Raw genomic sequence first — 22,607 nt, 5'->3', positions numbered from 1 at the left:
TACAGTCTGTGGTTTAGAAGCAAACATAAACTAGTGGAGGTACCCCTTTGTCAGTATTTACTTCATACTTCATAATTCATACTTGCAGTAATATAGCTTAAGCAGTGAGGGCTTCTAAAACTAAAGGTGTGATTTTAAATTTGTATGTTTTCAGAGCTGAGACTGTTCTTTTCCGATTATACTTACCCTATATAATAGGAAGCAAAGGTTGGAGAGACCTTTTTATCCTGGTACATTAAAGAGCCATTAGTGCATCCATTTGTGGCTTGATTGGCCTCATTAGGAACTAGTTCCCTGCCCTAACAATGTCAGAGTGTTGGTCTTTTCATTGACCCTGACTTCACTGTTACAGAATCCTCGTTCTACTTCTAACAGCATTCCTGCTCATTCGCAAGACTTTGAGTTGTCTTTCAACTTCTGGAATCTGATTAAAGACACACAGAGTGATCATTTAAATAAAACACTTGCAATTAGCTTGTGTGACATTTAGTTCCCGTGTTTAGTGGATGCGCCCGCAACAACGTGTGTGTTTGTGTGTGCTAAATGAACCCTCTGGGTGTACTTTGGCGTAACTCCATTACTTGTCCATTTCCACTGCATGGCTAGCTTGAGCATTTTACTCACAGCATAATGCACTAATTACTGCTGTAAACACACACAAAGACAAACACTCATAACCATTTCCCGTGCTAATTTTACTGAGCCACAGCCCTCCCGCCTCGTTCCTTCTGCTCTCTGTCTTTTTTCATTCAAGTGATCGCTCTTGTCCTGACTGTGTAAGGAGACATAATTTGTTTGTTCCCTCGATGACTAAAGGATAACCAGATCTGACCAGGCTCAAATAGGAATCAGTGAAGGAGGAGGTGGAGGGAGAGGACAATTTTATCTTCATCACTGAATAGATGTGATTACATCTTTGGGTAGAGCAAAGGAGTGAAGGAGGAGAGAAGGTATGAGGTGACAGTAGGTGAAATAAGAGGAGGAAAGATAATGACAAGCAGCAAGACTGAAGTAGAACTGAGCAGATGAGGTCTCTCACCTCCTTTTGTTCCTCATTTGGGCCACAGCTTTGATTATTGGAGACAAAATGAGCAGCGGTGTGCTTTTTCTTAACACTGTTTAAGCAGTTTGATGAAGAACATTAGCCACCAATGGTCCACTAGAGCTCAATGGGTAAAGAATGATTAAATTTGTACTGTTGTGAGTCACTTAAAAAGCTGAGCTTCAGTGGATTGCAAGACTAGATGAAACTGTAATGTTCCAGTCAGGAAATTATAGTATTCAGAGTCAAACAGCGTCAAGAGCGTATTTGTTTTTTGTTTGTTTTTTTATCGAGTCATGGTCTCATGTCACAGTCATTGTGCTTAAATCCAGACACAGCACTGTGACTGGCTTAATGTCGCAGTAAACAGTATAGTGCTGCACCTGGGTTACAGGTTAAAGACAAAGCAACGTTTGCTGTTAATACAAAAGCTGTCCTCAGTCACAGAGACCTAGAGACTGGTTAGTGATCCCCAGGCAACCTCGGGTCACTAGGGAAAAATGGTTATTCTGTGACAGCGTGGCGAGTGGTTGCTGGCTCTTGCTGGGTGAAATGGGTTGCAAAGAGGGTGACACACCAACATTCTCCCTGTGACTGTGTTGGTTGCTTGCTGTGGTTTGAATGGAAGATGGTGACTTCACTGCAAACACTTGCTAACTAACCACTGAGCAGCAGTAAACCGAGGTCACCAACAACCAGGGGTTACTTTGGAGTCATTGACCGGTCTTTAGGCCTGTATGACTGGGACCAAAATATTTAATAAATGTATGCATGTATTTATTAAATCATAGAGATATCATACAGATGCTGTTTAAATAGCAAAATGCTCACCCATTTAATATGCACAAGAGGTGTTAGAACTGAAATGGGACTCTCCAAACTGTCACCCTTCTTATCCCTTTTAACATGAACACAAAAGTTGGTTTTCTTGAAAAATTTCTAACAAAAGAAGACCAGAATGCAGAGAACTGGGGACACATCTGGAGAAAAGGAAGGAGGTGCCACAACCTTCTCATGCTGATAAGCATCCTAAAACTGCCACAAACCAAGGTGAATTTTGTTTTTTAGCACATGCTTTTTATAAAAAAAAAACAAACAAACAAAAAAACTTTATTTCCCAGCCTACTCTCTGAATCGTTACTTGTAGTTTCAGTAAATACATGAAGAGTATGTTTTGCCTATAATGAAGCAAGATCATGTCTCTAATATTCACCTAGGTTAATCATATAAACCTTTTTTCTTGTAACTCTGTCTCCTAACACTGTTGTGTTATCATTTGTTAGCATGTTAGCATGCTGACTAGCATTTAGCTGCTCATTGCCCAAGTCCAAGCCTCACAGATCAGCTAACATGGCTATTTTTTTTAGAGTGATATGATCATAGTGTTAGTATATGAAGTATATGAGTTGCTGTGATGAAACATAAATCATTTATCATTTCTGGCACTGTGGTTTGGAGTTGTGATTGACAGCTGTAGCTGTAGTACTGGACTGCATTGTTTCCCTTCAGACCTTCGTATAGCTAAGCAAATGGAAGTGTGGTCCCATCAGCTCCTTTTTTGTACTTACATAGCCTGTGCTTTAGGAGCTCCAGCTTCCAGCATTAATGGAGCTGGAGCCAAGTGCTTGAATTGATATGGCTCAGGACCACAATGAGCCACAAAACAAAATACACACTGCGTTGGTTTTTCAGTTTTGAATAGGTTTTTTGTTCATTTAGATTCATTCTGGACTCCAACTCTCAAAACAGCTTGAGCCGAGACTTGTTAAATATTTTAAGAGTTCTTTACTGCAGCCTTGATTACAACAATGAAAATGTTCAGTAGAATATAACTGATTTTAATTAAACTATTAAGCAAAAGAGCATATTTTAGATGATACAAAAATTGCCGTTAATTACAGCTTGGGTCACTTCATATAATTTTGGGCAATGATTTCTAATCACCCAAAGCGATTTTGAGTTTTGTGAGCAATGGGATGACACAGTATCACAGGAAACAGAACTACAACCTATTTAGAAACTGAACATACTCACAGTGGTGTTACTGCATGTTAAGGAAGCAACAGCAACACTTTCTCTGATTGGCTTAAATTAAGACAGACTTTGCCTCTATGTGCCAATGTTACTAAGGATTTCATTTTAAAGTTTGTAAAAGTTCTGTATTTTTACTAGCCTAATGTAGATAAGGAACTGAAATAGCTACAGGCTTAAGTCTGACACACTAGCCACATGTGCACAGGTATTTTCAAAAACGTAGCTTTTCCTCTACACATAAGCAGTGGTTTAGGTCACTAAAAATTAAGCTTTTGAAAAACTTTCCAGGGTGAAGATTTTCAGAAAGTCAGATTCTGGATTTACATGTGGACGAGGACAATGAAGATTTTGTCTTGCAACATTAAAGGTGTTGAGCTTTTTCTCCTTCTTTAATGTCAAATTGTGCACTGCGTTATTATTTGTAGGCCTCTGTCTAGCCAACATTTATATAAAGTTAGGGAGATATATCACTACAAGTTGCTGTGGCGTGTTCTTGCCAATGCTTGAAATTATTTTTTTTTCCATTTTCATGTGAATGGAGATATTTTTCAAAAGTGGAAAATGCCCATTTAAAAACTAAATACCCATATACATCATCTAAAATTATCAGGTGGTTCTGGGGTCCAATGCCTCTTTAGTTTCCATAATCAGACAAGCACTAAGGTTTTGTCCAAGGTTTGTTCCTTTTAAAGGGAATTTTTCCTGTCCATGGTAAGTACTTGTGTGTCCATTAAGTACTTGCTCAGTCAGAGATTTGTTGAGTTTTCCTCTTAAATTCAAGACCATGTTGCTGTGAGGCAACAGTGCTAATCACTGAGTAACCGTGCTGCCAGTTTTTAAACTTTGTTCTGGTTTGCTGTGATTAAATAAGATTGAATCCAATAAAACAAGTAATGGAGAGATTGTTTGAGGACCTGGTCACGGTGTAAATGAAAAAAAGGTGCAGGGAATTTAAAGGATAAATGAATAGTGGAGAAATGAATAGAGGAGAAAAGTAGGAAAACAGATGTTGAAATGTGAGTGATGAGAAGGGACATCATAGTGGGCTGTTAGCATTAAAGAATGTTTACTTAGCCTACTTAAATTACATGGAATAAATATGGAATCCAGCAAGGTAATAGCACCCATTCATTTGGGTTGGCTGTGGCTCAGCAGGTAGCTTGGTGATTTGATCCCTGGCTGGTCCAGTTTGCATGCCAAAGTACCCTTGGGCAAGATACTGAACCCCAGGTTCTCCTGATGTGTTCATTGGAGTGTGAATGTTAGCTACTAAGCACTTAGACACTGGAAAAAAAAAGTGCTTGTGTGAATGAGACATGTTGTGTAAAGTGCTTTGAGAGCTCAAGCAGAGCAGAAAAGTGCTCTATAAAAACCAGTCTATTTACCATTCCTTCTATTTAGGGACACGCAGTGTCTCACAATGCTCCAAAAAACCTGAGATGGACACCTGATCTAAATCCTGCCTCAGAATGTACTGCCAATGTTAAACTTAAACAAAGGCCAAACAGGGCTGAGATCTTTCTGGGGCATTTCTCCAAAAAGCGTGGAGATGACAGCATAGTATAAGTTTTCTTCCTTTTCTGCCCATCTTTCCCTTCAAAAACAAACAAACACACACACAATTGCAAGGTTGCTGACTCTCATGGTGGACAACAAATTGAAAAGGTAATGAAATTCAGCCTTCTTTATGCACCTTATCCTGACTGACCTGTGCGTGGACTGAAGGGCTGTCGTGCTGCAGAGCAGGTCAAACATGAAAGAGAATAAGCAATGCTCCTCCACCTGTGGCACTGCAAGTGCATTCACCATACATATTCAAAAGCACAACATGGATCACAGCATGACTCAGCACACGCATTGCTGACACTGTAAACCATGCTAATTTGAGTGCCTCTGTTATACTGGCTTTATACTTCAGTCAAAAAATATGTCAAAGATTTCACCAATGAACAAATGGACTGTGCTGAACAGGTTGTGCTGGATGAGGTCTCAGTGAATCCAAACTGTTATAAGGATTCTGCTGAGTGAATCACCTCAGTGAAAACATGCATAAATATTAAATCTTACTCAAATCAACAACACAAATTAAGAGGTAGGGAATGTAGATGAAGCTTTGATAGCAAACAGTGTAGACATGATAAAGTTTGTACTGTTCACCTGATTCAACCTGATTGGACTCTTACTGTATATGAATTGTGCATGTTGTGCAGTTTCCCTTAACTGCTAGCATAGCATCAGTGTAAAGTCTAATGTCCTGAGATTTAAGACACAAGTCAAATCTGACTCAAGGCAAGTGTGACTTGCAGCCAGAAACAGTGCAGATTTGTTAAATTCTCTTACTCAAACAAGTCCACATGTACCTGGAGAAGTATATGTTTAAACAGCTTATCGAACTTCCCTGCTTAAGCTACAAACAAGAACTTACAAGATCTTCAGCCCCCCCATACCATAGACTACATGGACAACAGGAATTAATCTGACTGAGCTGGATACCCACATGTTGAAAACATACCTTAACTTAGTGTCTGTCTTACTCCAGATGGGACAATAATTTAGACAACAAACTCCATCACTTGGCTGTCTTCATTGTAAAATCCTAAGTTTAAAGGTTAATTTCACATTGCATCAGTTGCAGTGCACTTTCACCACCAGTGTGTCTGACTGGCTAATAAAATGTCGAGTCTTGTCTGTTTAACTGTGTGCAGAGATGCTGTACCTCAGGTGGGAGAGCATTGGTCTGAAGCTTAGTTCAATCCTGGCTTTTGGCAAGCTTGTACTTACCAAACTAATTTTGACACAAAGCGACATGAATCGAGTTCAGTCTAGAAATGTGATAAAATGCCTAAAAAAAACCTCATCTTGTACTGGCAGATAAGTGGTCCTTGCCCTCCACCTGCTTCTTTCTTCTGGCCTGGTATTCACATGAATTTTGATGTCAACCCTTCTTTGTGTGGCAGCATACTGTCTACTTATTTAGTAAACTTGACTGCTGTCAAACCTTACTGTATGCCTTTCATTTTCTAACAAAAAGGACTGGAATTTGTCAAACAACAGATAGCAAAAGCTTGACTTTAGGCACCCTGGGTATTGCAGATGGTAGTGTATCTGATTCTTAACTGCAGGTCCAGCATTCGAGTTCCTCTCCCTGGTGGTCTCAGAAATCCTTGCCTTCTGGAGCTTTTTTTTTTTTTTTTTTTTTTTTTTTTTAATAATGTGTTTCATTTCAAGTTTATTTCTTGTTGTTGTCACAGTGGGTTAGTGACAGTGCAGCTTGTCCACTGAGCTGGTTGACAGACTAATAAAATTTATAGAGTGCTCCTTGGAAAGCAATGGTTCGAAATAGCTCAAAAGGGAGCGACTGATAGTCTAAAGGCCCTAGTTCAAGTCTGGGTTTTGGCAGATGCAAGCCGCACTCATATAAGCAGTGCTGCCTTGCTAACAATTTTGCTTTTTACCAAAGCAACATGAAGAAAGTTCAGTGCAGGAATGAATACACAGTTAGACCTGTTTCAACCTCACTCTGGACCATCACTACAGTTCCACCTTAGGCCTTATGTAAACAAAGTCATGCCCATGACCCCCAGGAGGCAGGGCTTCCCCACATCAATAAGGCCAGGTTTTTGCCTTTCTTGTCTCATTGAGCAGGTGCAGGTAGGAGCAGGTATCCTCGTTATTCTAATTTAATAAATCTACCATTCATTTCTTCACCTGTGAGATGTAAAACTCCATATTCTACCCTATATCGTTGTTTGCAGTTTTGGGGGTTTAGTAGGACCTGCTAGGTATGTTTGTGTACTGCCGGCCATTTTTCTGTTTGTGGACTTGAAACTCCCTTCACTGGTGTTTACAGTGGGGTTGTTTTGTGGCCTTCCTGTTGATAGGAAATCATGGTTCCATGGTCTTACATGGCAGGCACAGGAAATGCCCTTCCTCAGGCTTGCAGACTACTCACATCCCTGTTACCAGAGTCCGAAGCTTGGTGATGGGGGGTGATGAGGCCTCCTTTTAAGTCTGGGTTTAAATGAAGTAGCTGACTGATCACCTGATACTAATGTTGGATTTGTCTTATGTGGCTGCCAAAATTTAGGTCAGAGTCCATAATTACTCCAATATTTCTGCCCTGGTTTGAAGATTTACCATCATGCTTTCTAGATAGGCAGAGAAACTTTAAATCTTTTTTTCTTCAGGGCCAAATACAACTACTGTATTTTTCGGACTATACGTCGCTCCGGAGTATAGGTCGCACCAGCCAAAAAATGCATAATAAAGAAGAAAAAAAACATATTTTACAGTAGGTCGCACTGGACTATAAGTCGCACTTTTTTTTGGTGGGGGGGGGGGGGGGGGGGGGGGGTTGATAGAATCCGAGACCCAGAGCAGAAATTCCATCTTGAACGGCAATTTAAAATAATAATGGATTAAAGAACAGGATTAAAGAACATACTAACAAGTTAACCAAACCATCAATCCATTGAATTCTTCATCCTCGGTGTCACTTCTAAACAATTCCGTACACTCCGTAGACGAAGCGCCGCCTCCTCTTCTGTGTCGCGTTAGTCAGACTCGTCGTCAGCTGCAGTTCCAATTAGTCCAGCCTTTCTGAATCCCAACAGGATGGTTTGGTTGTCACTGAAGCCCAAGTTTTCTTGATCCATCCAATGACTTCCAGGAAAGTTGGGTGGCGCATTCTCCCAGTTGCCGTTAAGCTGTGCTCTCCATCCATCATCCACTGCGCCACAGGTTACGCAAGACTGCCTTAAAGCTGCAGTTCACGGAGATGTCAAGTGGCTGGAGTATTTTGGTTCATGTGTTATAAATGTCACATATACGTCGCTCTGGAGTATAGGTCGCACCCCCAGCCAAACTATGAAAAAAAGTGCGACTTATACTCCGGAAAATACGGTATTTAATTACTTTCTAAGTTCAGTTGCAAGACGTTTTGGCATATCCACTCACTGATTTGTTCAGTGCACCTTTTGAGTGAGTGTAGGGACAGTCGTCCCCACAGTTACACTGATTTGTATAGTTGTGTGTCATCTGCATAGAAATATTATAATATTCTGTAATCAGAGTGTAGCATCAAGTCAGTTAAACTTCTGGGATATTGATCTGGGCCCTTTAGTAGCAGAGGGGGTTGTTAATCAGTTTCAGCTGCTTTGGGGTTAATTAAATTTTACAAGTGCACTAGAGAGGCAACGATGAGACAACCCCTCAAACAGGAATGGTTTTACAGCTGGAGGCCACTGGCATGTTTTCCCCTCCTCATGTTTTTTGACGGTTTTTCGCAGTAGTGTTGCATTTGGCTTGGGTCAGCGTCATTAGCGGTAGCATGAGTTGATACCTGGAACCTCCAGAGGTTGCATATTTAGTCAAACTCCTCCAGGATGGCACATCAATACGTGCCATTGCCATAAGGTTTGCTGTGTCTCTGAGCACAGTCTCAAGTGCACAGAGGAGATTCCAGGAGACAGGCAGTTACTGTAGGAGAGCTGGACAGAGCTGTAGAAGGTCTTTAACCTTTATCAGCCGGACCACTATCTGTTCCTTTGTGCAAGGAGGAACTGGATGAGCACTGCAAGAGCCCTACAAAATGACCTCAAGCAGGCCACTGATGTGAATGTCTCTGACCAAATGATCAGAAACAGACTTCGTGAGGGTGGCCTGATTGCCCGACGTCCTCTATTGGGCCCGGTGCTGACTGGCTGGCACCTTGAAGCCCGCTTGCAAGTGACATCACCAGCTCAAGATGGAAGCACCCGTTTGCCACAGCAGTGAGCCAAGAAAAGGAATATCCTGCTTTGTGCAATGGAAAACTAAATGCCACTTCATACCATGTCCCTGAGCAACAAGCTCAAAGCGCTCACAGTAACTGACCTTATTGACAGCAACAAAAGTAACCAGAAGAGGAGCCTGGCTAGCTCAGATGGTAGAGTATCAGACTTTTAATCTGAGGGTCCAGGGTTCAAGTCCCTGTCCAGGTGCTCTCAAGGATACCTATTCTTGCCCCCCTTGTCTTTATCACATGTCTGCATTCATTAATTAAGCTCAGTATGTCGGTCTGTCTTGATAGTTCTGTGTCAAGATTGTCCATGAGCTGCAGGTGGGCCTCCTCCAGTTGTTCCCACTGCCCCTTCACTATATGATTGAGTGCACCAGGTCTGTCCAGCATCCTCCTTTGACTCCAGATCAGTTGGCAGCTGAGCTCCTCTCTTCACGCCAGTGTCCAAGAAATCCGGCTGCACATTTGATCGCACAATTACAAAAGCAACCTGCGACCTAGGATGTTTGGGTGCCTGTGCACTTATGTTTGAACGTGGGGTTTGTTATGTACAACCTGTGATTGACACTGACGTCTGATAACCAGATTAGGCAGACCGTTGCTCCCAATTACACCCCTCCAGGTCTCGCTGTTATTGCCCCCTGTGAGCATCTCCTAGTAAGAGCCTTCTCTTTCGTGTATTATTTTGGTTTTTAGTGTTATATTTTTATGGAGCTGCAAAGGGACTTGAACCAAACACCCCCCTGTCAAAGATGGTGACCCCATCCAGTCCATAAACTCTGGTGCCCACCCTGCAGATTATGGTGATAAGATGCTAGTCACCAAAGCTGATGAAATGGTTTGTGGCAAAGTCAGCTCTGCACATTGAATGTTATACAGTAGTTCTTAGAAGAAGCACACTTCAGATGGGACAGTAATTACAACAGCAAAGTTAATTACTTGGCAGTGTTCACTGTAAAATCCAAAGCTTAAAAGTTCATGTCACATTGCATCACTGTCTCAGTTGGTCAGCTGCAGTGCAGTTTGACCATTGCTATGCCTGAGTGGTTATTAAGATGCTATATTAGAGCATTTTCTGCACAAGAGCATGCCGAAATAGCTCAGTTGGGAGAGCATTAGACTGAAGACCTAAAGGAACCTAGTTCTGTTTCTTTCCAGAGACAAAAGTCAACTGCGGCCAGAAGATGGCTGTCATTAAAGGATGATGCAAATACATAAAGAAATAAGTTTATGGAAGCAGATCAGGTGAAACAAAAGATTTTTTTTTCTGATTTCACTGCTTGCTGTGCCACTGATTCTAAGATCCATGGTTACCTTTGTAACAACCTGTTCTATTTCATGTTAATTTCAACACACCAATGCATTGATAAGCCATACAGTGTGATTCATAGAACCATGGTTTCTTCTGTAACCATTCAGTCTGGTATGTCCTGTCTTAAAAGAAGCAATAAAGGCAGCCCTGTAGCATCTTTCCTTAATTTATAAAATTCAACCAGCTGTCATAATGCAGATAATTTCAGGTCACACTACATAGAAACTTTTCTAAATAAAACTGACTATTCAGTTGCTTCCAAACACTGACAGAATGACACGATAAATACACACGAGAGAGAGCTGGGAAATAAGGAATGGGTCAACTCAGTCAGATACAATCAGATACAAGGGTGGGAAAAGAACAAAGAAAGGAAGTTTAAAAAAACAAAACTAACCTTAAAAATAAAAAAGCAAGTAAACTGAAAGAGGAGAAGCCTACACTGAAAAGAAGAAAACAAACCAAAACAAGATGACACTCATTAGGGTAATACCATAAAAGCAAAGAAAATTAAAAACAACCATGACAGTTTTACTGGGGAGAAGAGGTGACATTTTCCAGATATTTCCAAATTTATAGCTTTTGTCACTTTTAGCAGACTATCTGATGAGTTTGCAAGACTGCTTTTCTCTGGAATGCTGTCTTGAAGTTTTTTCCCCAGTCTCAAATCAAACATTAAAAGCTGCAGTTTTCTGCAATAATATGTCAGCAGACCACGCTTTGGAAAAATCATTGTGTTTGTTTATAGTCTATGATTGAAAATTACCCAACAAAATGCAAACTAGCTGATAGTTGCTTAGAAAACAGAGCTGCGATTTCAATGACACGAAGAAAAATGTCTTTGTTAAGCCTCTGCTTTATCATTGCATGACACATGCACACCCCCAGGATTGTTATCATTAAAACAGCAAATATTCAGTGCTGAGCATTTACCTAACAATCCTAATGCCATGCCACTAAAAACGGACAACGGATCTTCAGTCTTTGCATTGTAAGATGTCTTAAATGCATTGAGACTATAACTGCTGTGTTAATGTGGGAATTTTAGCAATTTAAAATCTCCAAATGTGATGCTGCACTTTCTGCACATTTGCATGCAAACATAATTCACAGGATAAGCCAGCGGTCTGTTTGGCCTTAACTAGTAATTGAATCTGGGTGTCAGCATGACCAAATCTTACGTGACCCCCCCCCAAACACACACACACACACGTTCTTCTCCTGCCGTCATCTCTCTCTCCTATCCATCTGATGACTCTGGCAATCCGCGTGTCATGTACAATTAAGTGGATCTGAAGATGCAGAGAGGGAGATGAAATTTAAAGTGCTGTAGAAATTAGAAGTGATGAAGTATGCTGGTATGTGCCGACGGCGTCCCCAGTGGTTAGAGCTCTGACACGCCACAGCGGTGACAAGCTTCCTCTGATCAGGGCTGCAGACATGACAGAGCAGGGTTTTAGATTGAGGAAAACACATATGCATGTAATAAAGGCTAAAATAACTATAGTGGAAAAAAAATCTTGAAATAACATGACCAATCGAACAAGTGTAATTTAAAAAATAATAAACATACTCCAACCCTAATTTTAAATCAGCTTATTAACATTTGCATTTCCGGTACATGTACATGGCTCACAATGCATGAGGTGTATCAGTTCCATTTTGGTGTGGGTTGCTGCTCATTGTGTTTAACTGCTGGCAGAAAATGATGTCTTACCTTTATCACTATTACTGGTATTTGTTTTAGCCGAGCATTACTGTATACAATAATTTGCCACTTGCGGCACATTTCTGTATATTACTGATATTTGCTTTTCTGTCTTTTACATTTTGATGCATTTTTCCTTTTTAAACCCCCCCCCCCCAAAAAAGCAGTTGTTTTCATAATGCTGAAAATGTTTAAACCATTTGTTTTCTTAAGCCACACAGTGGTTTTGTCATGCCACACATGTGCAGGCTTGTCCTTTTATTGGCCCGACAGCCATGCTGTCTGCCTCTGTCCTAATGTAACGGTATTTAAAGGGGGCCTATTATGTCTCTTAGACTGACTTTGCATGACTCACAGTTCAAATAATCCTTATATCTGATCATTTAAGACACCTTTCTTCTGACTGGCTGTCTCTCATGAATCCAGCTGGGTGGGACAGCTTGTGCTCAAAGCTAGAGCAGTATGCCTGAGATGACTTTGTTAGGAATATCTCTCAACATCATCCAAGACCCAAGCAGAAAACAAACGGCTCACAGAAATTACTTGTACAGAAGCTGATTGATTATAAACTTTGGCCATGTGTAATACGTTTCACCATTCTGACTGTATATTTATGATAGAAAGTATGGAAACAAGGGTCCGAGTTTAACCATTAAATCAATTTGCTTTTTCAGCAGTAAATTGTAATAGCATATCACTTTGCATTAATGATTATGTTGGATTTTATATCAGTTTGCTTATTCAGACCAATTGGCACTTGCTTTGTTCTACTTACAAACTGCCATACACGTTTTTACTTATAAAACAAATACTTTCCATAGAAGTCTAAATAAACACATCAGGAAACTTTTTTTCTCTGCACACCCAGAACAATCCTCTCAGAGCCCGTGTCTTTCCCTCAGTGATAAATGTCAGCCTCCCTCCTCCTGAACAGATATCAATGGTTATTTGGGTTTATTTCTCCAATCTGTTGTTCACCTCAGAACGGAGATAGAATCCATTTCTGCCTGGTTGGCAGCGAGGGTGACTGTAGGACAAAGCAATTTGGCTGGCTGGCACCCTCTTGTATCACTCTGTCTGAGCTGCTGAGCTATCTCAGGCCCTATTTCCAAAGTTTACCTCACACAAACAAGCGCTCACAAAAAAACCCTCAGATCTCTTCTCAAAGACACATGAACTGGTCTTCAGCTGAAGGAAAAAAGTGCAGACATTTGGGACAGTTGTTAAGTTTGATCTGGCTTTTGCAAACAATCTGATCATATAAAACAAAAAAAGGACACATAATAAAAACATTTTATTTATCAGTCATTTCAGTTTAAAGGTATATTTCGAACACTGAAGATTTCATTTTTTCAATAAAGTGTGTCCTGCAGATTTTTTTTTTTTTTCCAAGACAAAGAGCTCTAGTGTCAGTGGCTTGTTGGGGACTGTAGTGTCCTAAAGGGAAGCCAGCTGCTGAAACACAAGTACCTAGTTGGCCTAGAAATAAAACATATGCCATTCCAAACACCAGCAAAGTACAAATCCAAGCACCAGCTTCTCTTCAAGTACCACACAGATGTGTTCAAGTGAGGGTGAGAAAATTGTCGAGTTTGAGTCAAAGTGAATGAATCCATTTTACAGGCAATATTTGTGGATCCCCCAATCTTCAGATTATTGTTACAAAGAAAAGAGTGGGGTTTATCCAGGAGTGGAATCCAATTTGCCACAGAATGCTGGAACACACAATGAAGACACAACATGTAGCTTGTTACTCTTTAGCAGTTACAAATATCCCATAAATGTCACTTTTAAACTAAAGGCTAAGCTACTTAAATTCAGCCTGATCAACAAGGCCGGTCACTCACGTGAGTGAAAACTGAAAGTGACACAAAAGTAATCAATAAAACACAGATAATCACAGTAGTCGCATTTGTAAACATATTAAATTAATTTTGGAAGGCTGCAGTTTGGCAGAGAAGGGACAAAAGTGCATTTGGATAAAAAGAGGAATGTCTTTCTGACATCCCACACACTAAGGTTTTTCGATTAAAACCTTAAAGACATCGAGCACTGTTGTTATTGTTCACTTTCCTTTGTAAAGGCACAAAAGCAGACTTCCTGCTTCAAGGTATAACAGTCCAACTCCAGAGCCCTAACTAGCAAGGCACTTTTTGATCTGAAAAAATAAAAATTAAATCAAAAAGTGGAATGATCATTGTAAGAAAAGAAAACAGGGAAGGAAAGTCTAATGAAGATGGAAATTAAAATTTATCCTGATTGATCCTGCTGTGGGCCATTCAGCCCACATTATTAGTATTAGTGTAACACTGGTGCAAAGTGAGGAACATTTGTGCCATTTGATTGTGGTTTTGACTGACTGGCTCTCTGTTTTCAACATTCATCAAACACAATCATCATCTGATTATATTCATCTTAAACCGAGACAAGGTTGACAAATAAATATAATATAGCACCTTCAGGTGCTCGACTGGAACACCAGAATGATTAGTGGAGTGCACAAATAAAACAAAGAAAGGGTTAAATATGTAGACAGTCAGGGCGAAAATGTGAAGACTTTGTTCTGCATCGATGTGTAATGTGTAAAGAAGTGCAGACAGTTTCTGTGAGTGAGAAGGAGGTTTTCTTGTTCGATTGTTGAGTGGACAGGTCAGTCCCAAGGCAGCCCTGAGGTCCACAGACCTTCAGTAGATTCACAAAAACTCTGCGTGTGAAGCGCACGCCACTGACTGCTCCATTTCACAGGTCAGTGGTGATGACTGGTGTTACGCCGTGGATGAGCAGCGTAGGGCCCAGGTCCTGTGTCAGCAGCTCCAGCTGGTGTAAGTAGGCAGTGTAGCGGCGGGTGTCAGCTGGGGGGCGTGGCAAGTACAGGAAACGCACAGCGGGTGGGGGCTGGGCCTGAGCCAGGATCAGCTCATTGACAGCTGACAGGTAGCCGTCCGACAGGCGTGTGGTGTTGCTCGGGAAGCTGTTAACGTAATCATCTTCATTCTCCTCGTCCCCCTCCTCGTCAGGTCTCAGCTTCTTCTCTTCTGCAGTGGTATCCAGCTGTTTCTTCCCCCAGTTGCCCTGGCGCTGCCAGTGTAGTGCCACCTGCTCATCCCAGGGCACTGGATGGATCTGAGCCTTAATTCTCAACTCCTTAAGCAGCTGGCTGAGCTTCTCCTCCGGGCCCCTCACACTTCGGCCCTCTTCAACACACAGGAAGAGGCGCAGTGTAGCTTTGCGCCAGGTCCGCACCATGTTGAGGATACACGCTAGCTGCAGCAGGAAGAGAGAGCAGGTGTCAACATAGCTACAGCTGTCTGGGCGCAGGAGGTTGACCGGCCAGACATCAACATACACATCTCCCTTCCCTGAAGAGGAGGAATGTGGCGAGAGAACCTGGGCTCGGTCAAAGTTGTTGAAGTGTCGAGCTAGTACCACATTCTTGAGCATCTTCATGGCATCAGCGATGATCGCCACATACTCCTGAGGCCCTAGAACCTTTCCGTCCCCAAATTCACCATAATCCGGTCTGTTACTGGAGCCACGCAGGGAGGCAAAGTGGAAGAGAGGATGCTGTGCAAGCTCATTAGAAGGGCCCGAGGGATCAGTGGACTGACTGGTAGACACTGATGGATCGATCAGTTTGTCCTTTGGAAGACAGTCATCATAGAAACCCAGGACAAGGGTGTTAGGACGCATCCCACCTGAGAGGAGGAAAGAGAAAAATTATTTCTTTATCACTATCATTCATTTCCTAAGATGTTAAGTGAGTGGTAGACGTAGGGGCGATTCAGCGATTCTATATCATGATGAGAAAATACGACAAATGTGAGTAGACCTGCTGAGTTAAAAACTGGGAAAAAACAAAGACAGATAACAGGAAAGAAAGTGGTCAAAAATACATGAGTGCCAACCCCGAAGAAAGAAAAGAACAAAGACTTCAAAACAATTTTATTTAATTTTTAAACGTCAATCCAAAACTAAAATGGCTAAGGGGCAGATGAATCTGCATGAATTACAGAAACAGAACTGATAGTAAATGTGCAAAGACTGCAAGGAATACAAGTACTGAATAAAAGTGTCCTTTAAAATCTAAGCACCGGGACAAACTGGAGTGGAAACAATATTACTGTAAGAAGATGAAGTGGAAGTTAGAATGGAAGTGCCAAACGGAGCTTCATTAAGAAGTGAATGGGAGATGAATTGTCAGTTTAAGTTGGTGCTGGTTGCAGTTGGTTGCAGATGTCACATGAGCCAAAGCTGCAAAGCCTGCTGAAAAGAATTCAGTGTAAATGTGGAAACAAAGGCCCAGATGTGTCTCTCAGGTCCTGTGTGAGGTCTTTGCTGGATTTTGTTTTCTATTTCTTACATGGCTTTCAGATTACTGTTCATCCGCTGTAGATAGCTTTTTAGGTGAACTGCACTATCTTTCATAGATTCAACCAAAGAAATGGGAACAAATGATGTGTTCATGTAACAAAGATCCAGCTTTGTTGTTTGTTATGTGTAGACAATATTAGTTCATCCCTTAAGTTAGGTGCCTTTTATGCTTGAATGATCCACACAAACTCTAGACAGAAAGGCTCAAACCACACGGTGGATTTGAACCCAGTGTCGTCGCTGTGAGGCACAGTGCTAACCACTGCGCCACCGCGCAGTTAGTGGGACTGGGTTAAACTGGTGTTTGTGAATGGTTGTCTCTGTGTGTTACCCCTGCAACAGACTCGCAACCTGTCCAGGGTGTATGTTGCCTCTCATAATTCATAGATAAGTGTTACGGGGCTTAACATACAAAAAAACTAAACAAACAAACAAAGAAATAAAACATTCCTCTGAAAACAGGCAGTAAAAGGCCTGGAATGAAAGTGAGTGAAAAAGCAGCCAGTGTCCAAATAAAACTTTAATAGATCTTCTGAAAGCTGAAGAACTATTGCTCAAAACTACTTAAAAAGAATACAAGAAAGCCGGGCTCCTTGGAAGCAAAATATAAGGAAGTGGGGGTGAGGCAGGTGGTGGTGACTCAAGACTTTTGCAGAGTACTGTATGTTTTGTGGCTCTATACAGACCTTTCCGATCAAATATGGCTCTTTGATAGGTTGCCAATCCCTGCCCTCGGGGCAGGATTAGAGTTCAGGCGTGCTAAATAAGCATATTTACACAGAAACTAGAAGAAGTTACCTTTCAAATCAAGTCTCTTACATGCATTTTAGGCATACAGATAAAAAGTAAACTTTGCAAACAGCAGTTTGGATATCGCAGCTTAACAACCGGTACAGCACATCATCTCAAAATGTTTAGACAGTTCTGATGTTCAACACTTGAATCGTTGAATAAATATATTAAACCAATCCACTGGTTGAAGAGCAGAAGACTAAGACTTTCACTAACTACAAGCCAAATAATATATAATAATGTATATAATCATATTATATTGATATTTGCCTTTGAACGGCTCTACTAACCAATAAGGACATTGTGTGTTGTTAACAGTGTTACTGACCAAGTCCTGAGATGAAGAGGAGATGCTGGACACCGTGACGCACAGAATCTGCCAACGTCAGGTTGACAAAGGCTTTGATGTTTAGATGGTCCACCAGGGACAACCAGGAGTCATACTGCGCCTGCAGAGGGTCGGATGGTAACGTTTCTGGCAAAAAAATAAAGTTATATTAGGAATACAGCTGACAGTTCAACAGAAGTGTGGTAAGACTCAGATAATGTGACAGAAATGAAGCCACTAGAAGGAAAGACAAAAATTAAAAGGAGTGAGTGGAGTAGTGAGTCTGACAGAGCTGGAATGAGAGCAAAAGAGAGATGCCAGACAGGACGCTGAGATATTGGGGGGGGGGGGGGGGGGGGGGGGGGGGGGGGGGTTTTGCAAGCACAAATGACAGCGTAGACAAATCTGAGACAGAGTGAAAGACACAGGGAAGTACAAACAGGCAAGCAGGTGATCAGTCATCCCAAAAAAGCCTCAGTACGTATGTAGAGGGCCATCCACAGGCCACGTCTGAAGCTTCCTGTGGTAGTTTGAGCTGTGCTAGAAGATGCCATGTATTCTATTCAGCTTTAAGGAAAACAGCTGCTACACACAAGGGGTAAGTGTAAATGTGCAGGCTTAAAATAGATTAACGGGGCAATGCGCAAGTCCTCAACAACAACCTCCACTTCAGTGTAATTATGTGAATGAATAGCTCGATCATATTTCTCAAGACCAAGTGGCTCTTCGAATGACAGAAGGGCCCTTCAGCAGCTAATGAACATATCATTTTTTCCACTGCGAAACACTCAAAGGACTTGGATTGTGAACATTCCATTCAGCGCCAGTCCCGGTCTCCCATAATCTCCCCCCACCCCTTAAAAAAACTCCTCAAAAGACAAAGAAACAGACAGTCGATGACCCTGCTCCTGCAAGTGTGCGCCCGTGCAGAAGAGAAAGGAGATGCCTCCAGAGCTTTGTGCGTGCGATTACCTCCCTTGAAATGAAACTGCAGCAGATGAAGTGATGTCAAAGAGAAAGGTTTAGCATTCTAAAAAGGACCATTCAATCATGCACTGCTCAGTGTGGAACATTTTTCTCATTCATATACTTTACATATTTGACCATTTTGAACTCAATCGAGATAAAAACACTGATTTTTTTTCTTTTTTTTTTTAGCAAGGCTTTCTATGTTGTCCCTGCTGCCTGTAAATATCACAGTCATGTTAGAATCATCCAAAAACAGCATCTCCTCACCACCCCAATTTATTTTTCTCATAATTAATAGTCTCCCTCTCACACTGAGTGGGTTTAGATGAGAAATGGTGCAGAAGTAAACCTTCAAACACTCCTAATGCAAAAGTCACTGGAGAAGAAGCTGATTAACCAAATTAAAAAGTTTCTAGAGGTTAAGTTGAAGTGTGGTGTTCTTACTGAGGTCTCCGAGCTGGACGTGTCCCAGCACGTAGAGGCCGCTCTTCTTGATGTCGTTGATGAAGGTGATGAGGCCCACGCTGCTGCGGGGGTTGGAAACCATGAGCAGGATCTGAGGTCTCCAGAACTTCACGTGATCCTTCCTCACATCCAGCATTAGCAAGTACTTACGCACCTAAAGGTTGGAACAGAGACTTTTGAGCAGAGCTGTTGATGGGAAATCTGTTTATTTATTTTTTAACCCACTGACCTCCTAATTAATGAAACCCATAGTCCATACTAGTCATAGTCATGCCTGCAGTTTGAGTTTCACTAAAACTGAGATGCATCTGCAGTTGTCTGAGTCCCCAAAACAATATCTAGATGTGACTGAACTAGCATTGACTGAAAAATTCATTTTCTGCACTTAATTTTAATTTCCTTTATTTAACATACTGCAGGGGGAAAAAAATGAAAGCCAAAAATGGTAATATGTAGTCTTGAACCTGTTCACTTGCTCATTTCTATGCCTGTTTCATGTTGTGTGTTTGTTTGCTTGTTTTTTTGCACAAAGGGACTTTTATTGGTCACCTGATTTAGCATGAGGCACATTCAGCTTTTAGAAACAAACTCATTTCATCTCTCTACAATCTCTATAGGTTTGCAATACAGTTTTCTCTAGAAACATTCATTCACCAACTTCTTTTAAGACAGATGCAGATTTATTAATGCTTGTAGCGGTGACCCCCCCCCCCCCCCCCCCCCCCCCCACCGCAGAATAAAGTCCCTGCTTTAGGACCGAGGACCTAAGGTTCTTAAAATTTAAATTCTTCAGATCCCAATTCAACTGAAGCCTGATCCACAGATGTCCCAGTAACAGACACCACCACATGAGGGGTTTCATGGCCCTGGATGAGAGGTAGATAAAGTGCTTATAGTGTAAAACAGTTATATAAGTACCAGTGCAGATCATTGCCATTAAATGGTCAGATATATGTAAAGGTGTTTATATGCATGTATGAATGTGTAGCTATGTCATTCAGACTGTTACTGTGATAAACGTGCCCATATGCAGCTGCTTATGAATATACACTTAAATGCCAGTGTGTATTAGTATGTATTACAATGCAAGCTATCACACAGCCATCATCAGGATTCTGAAAGTGTGCTGATGAAATGGGATCAAGGTACCATTAAGGAAATGCAACCAAGTAGAACCAAACATTAGATCTAAACCCACAGTCTTTTAGGAATGATTAAAAACTCACTACATACTCTCACTGGAATGAATGATCATTAACTCAGTGATGACATGCAGCCGTAATAAAGCTGCTGCCTATGCTGTCCAATTCATCTCTATGGGAGAGAAGGCTAAAGGACAATTCTATTTTTTATTTAACCTTTTGGACTTTTGAGTGTTAAAACGAAGCAGCAGTTTCTGGGGCTGAAAAATGAAGCGAAGAAGAAAGTGAATACCCCCCCCCCCACCCCCCCCCCCCCCCCCCCCCCAAAAAAAAAAAAAACCCAAAAAAAAACAAAAAAAAAACTACAGTTTCACTAATGACCACCTGGGGTTGGCTCCAAAAGTGAGTCAATTCCCAACAACGTCCAGTTTCACAGCATTAAATAGCATGATTACAGCCTGGTACAAAAATCAATGAACAGGCCTGTAGGGACATCTTCCTCTTCAAATAACTATATGGTTTGTGAACTTATAGTATTTTATTAGTCTGTTATTTAGCAGTAATTAGCAATTTATTACCCAACTCCAGCATTAGCTGATAACTTTGCAGTCTACTCTCAAGTCCAAATATGGTCATTTATGGCTTCAAAAAAACATGGGAGCAGCCACTGCTGCTAATCTAGAGGTTTTAAAATGCCAGGTACAAAACCAACGGATGGCATTACGTTGGCTCCGTCTACCTTTTATACACAGTCTGTAGTTCAAATGGGTGTTCCTGGTGTAAAAGCAAAGCTGGGGAGGAAAAAATGGTTGGAAAAAAACAGCTGTGAATTGTGGAGCCTTAAGTACCTCCAGACAATTAAATGATGGCTATAAAACAGACAAATGGAAGAAAATAATTTGAGAATATCTAAAAATACTTAAAATGGCTTTCACTTAAAAATACTCCCAGCAGTGGCGGTCCTAGCCTGTTTGGAGCCCTGGGCGAGCATCCCCGCCGGGCCCCCCCCCCCCCCCCCCCCCCCCCCCCCCCCCCCCCCCCCCCCCCCCCCCCCCACACACACACACACACACAATAGCGATCGCCGCACTACTACACTTGGGGGGGTAATGAGCGACTGCTGTGTGGTGTATGTAGCTTTCTGCCATGGTCTGACAGACAGGCTTTAACAGAAGGTCCCCCCACCATCACAGGCACACTCAGAATTTCTTTTAAATTTCCATCCATCCATCCATTCGCTTCCGCTTATCCTGGTCAGGGTCGCGGGGGGGCTGGAGCCTATCCCAGCTGTCATAGGGCGAGAGGCAGGGTACACCCTGAACAGGTCGCCAGCCTGTCACAGGGCCTTCTTTTAAATTTTTATTTGAAAAAACATGGAAGAAACTGAAATATTACACAGCTTCTGCTTACCTTTATCTTTGCTTGTTTCTCCTCTTCTTCTTTTCTCTTTTTCCTAAACTGTGCACCTGATGGCTTTGACCTTTTCCTTTCCATCTGCCACAATTCGCCACCACCACCGCCCATCCCCAGGGTTGTCAGATCTGACTGACAGTTGCCAGCCCAACACAACAAAACCTCCACTGAAACTCATGTTAATAGCACCAGGTGTGATATATATTTAAATATACAAGCTTTGGGTAACTTGTTAAAATTTTGGCTGCTTTTCACCATATTTGGTAGGTTTTTAGGAAGTTTTTATTGTAAAATTATATATCTATATAATTTTATAATTATATAGAAATATCTATATAATATTCCACCCCAATGTGTTCACAAGCTGCCCAATCTGGCAACACTGCGCCATCCACCAACATTTGTCCAAACTGTCTAGATTCGTATTTGTGTTATTTTTTTTATCAGGATTCGGGTTCACACAAATACTGTGATTTAATGACCATATTTACAGTATTATAAATGAAATTGGCTTTGTGTTCTATCAGTTGTGTGCATCTAATTTTATTAGACGCACAGATTCATTCTGTGGAACATGGGAGGAAAAAAAAAAAAAAAAGAGTCAGTTTTGCATATCTCGCAAAAGTTTTGCGAGATCCTGAGTTACTTTTGCGAGATCTCGCAAAACTTTTCAATATTAGGACATACACTTCGCGTTAATCTTGATATGGCAGTGTCCGTGAGGATGAAAGGTTTGGCGAGAGACTGCCAGCAAAAGTCGCCTTTATTTATAATTCAGCGGTTACTGTTGGCTGTAACCAGGCCCAAACTGTACAGGCATGAATGAATGAACCCGGCTGACAGTCTCACTCTCACGCCATCACTGCTTCACTCGACTCGCACCCCAGGCTGAGAGGAGAAGGGGGCGGGGCAGCGCTGTGTGTGTGACGGTCGAGTGAAGCAGTGACAGCGAGACAGAGAGAGAATCCCCGCCTGCCCTTTTTCTTCTGTTACAACCTGTCTGACCATGGCAGAAAGCTACATGCAATACACAGCAAGCAGAGGGCGCCCATTATCCCACAAGTGGAGCAGTGCGGTAGGCGTTGCTGCGGCGATCGCAATGCGTTGGGGGGAGGGGGGCGGTCATGCCGCCCTAGATGAAATGCCGCCCTGGGCGGCTGCCCATGTCGCCCATATCAGAAACCGCCACTGACTCCCAGGATGTGTTTCATTTTATAGACTCTTGTGCTGCAGCTCCACTTTGGGATTTAGC

The 22,607-nt window shown here is 41.8% G+C and overlaps 1 protein-coding gene and 1 non-coding gene across 5 annotated transcripts in view; one reads left to right on the top strand and one right to left on the bottom strand.

Moving 5' to 3' along the window:
• Nucleotides 1-8,984: 8,984 nt before the first annotated feature.
• On the top strand, nucleotides 8,985-9,057 carry trnak-uuu (transfer RNA lysine (anticodon UUU)). Its single transcript has one exon. It is a non-coding gene; the product is annotated as a tRNA-Lys (tRNA).
• A 4,093-nt stretch (nucleotides 9,058-13,150) lies between these two features.
• Nucleotides 13,151-22,607, bottom strand: part of LOC115791090 (solute carrier family 12 member 9) — a 91,019-nt gene continuing 81,562 nt past the window's right edge. For all 4 annotated transcript variants that reach the window (XM_030745188.1, XM_030745185.1, XM_030745189.1 and 1 more), the window contains exons 12-14: nucleotides 18,780-18,954; nucleotides 17,367-17,513; nucleotides 13,151-15,570 (exon numbers count right to left, since the gene is read on the bottom strand). In XM_030745188.1, coding sequence (XP_030601048.1) covers nucleotides 14,615-15,570; nucleotides 17,367-17,513; nucleotides 18,780-18,954 — 1,278 coding nt within the window. In that variant the 3' untranslated portion in view covers nucleotides 13,151-14,614. The remainder of the gene's footprint in view (nucleotides 15,571-17,366; nucleotides 17,514-18,779; nucleotides 18,955-22,607) is intronic.

Source organism: Archocentrus centrarchus, chromosome 13 (genome assembly GCF_007364275.1).
Source record: "Archocentrus centrarchus isolate MPI-CPG fArcCen1 chromosome 13, fArcCen1, whole genome shotgun sequence".
In the NCBI taxonomy this organism is placed as follows: Eukaryota; Metazoa; Chordata; class Actinopteri; order Cichliformes; family Cichlidae; genus Archocentrus; species Archocentrus centrarchus.
The sequence above is the reverse complement of the archived record's forward strand: the minus strand, read 5'-3'. Positions and strand labels throughout refer to the sequence as shown.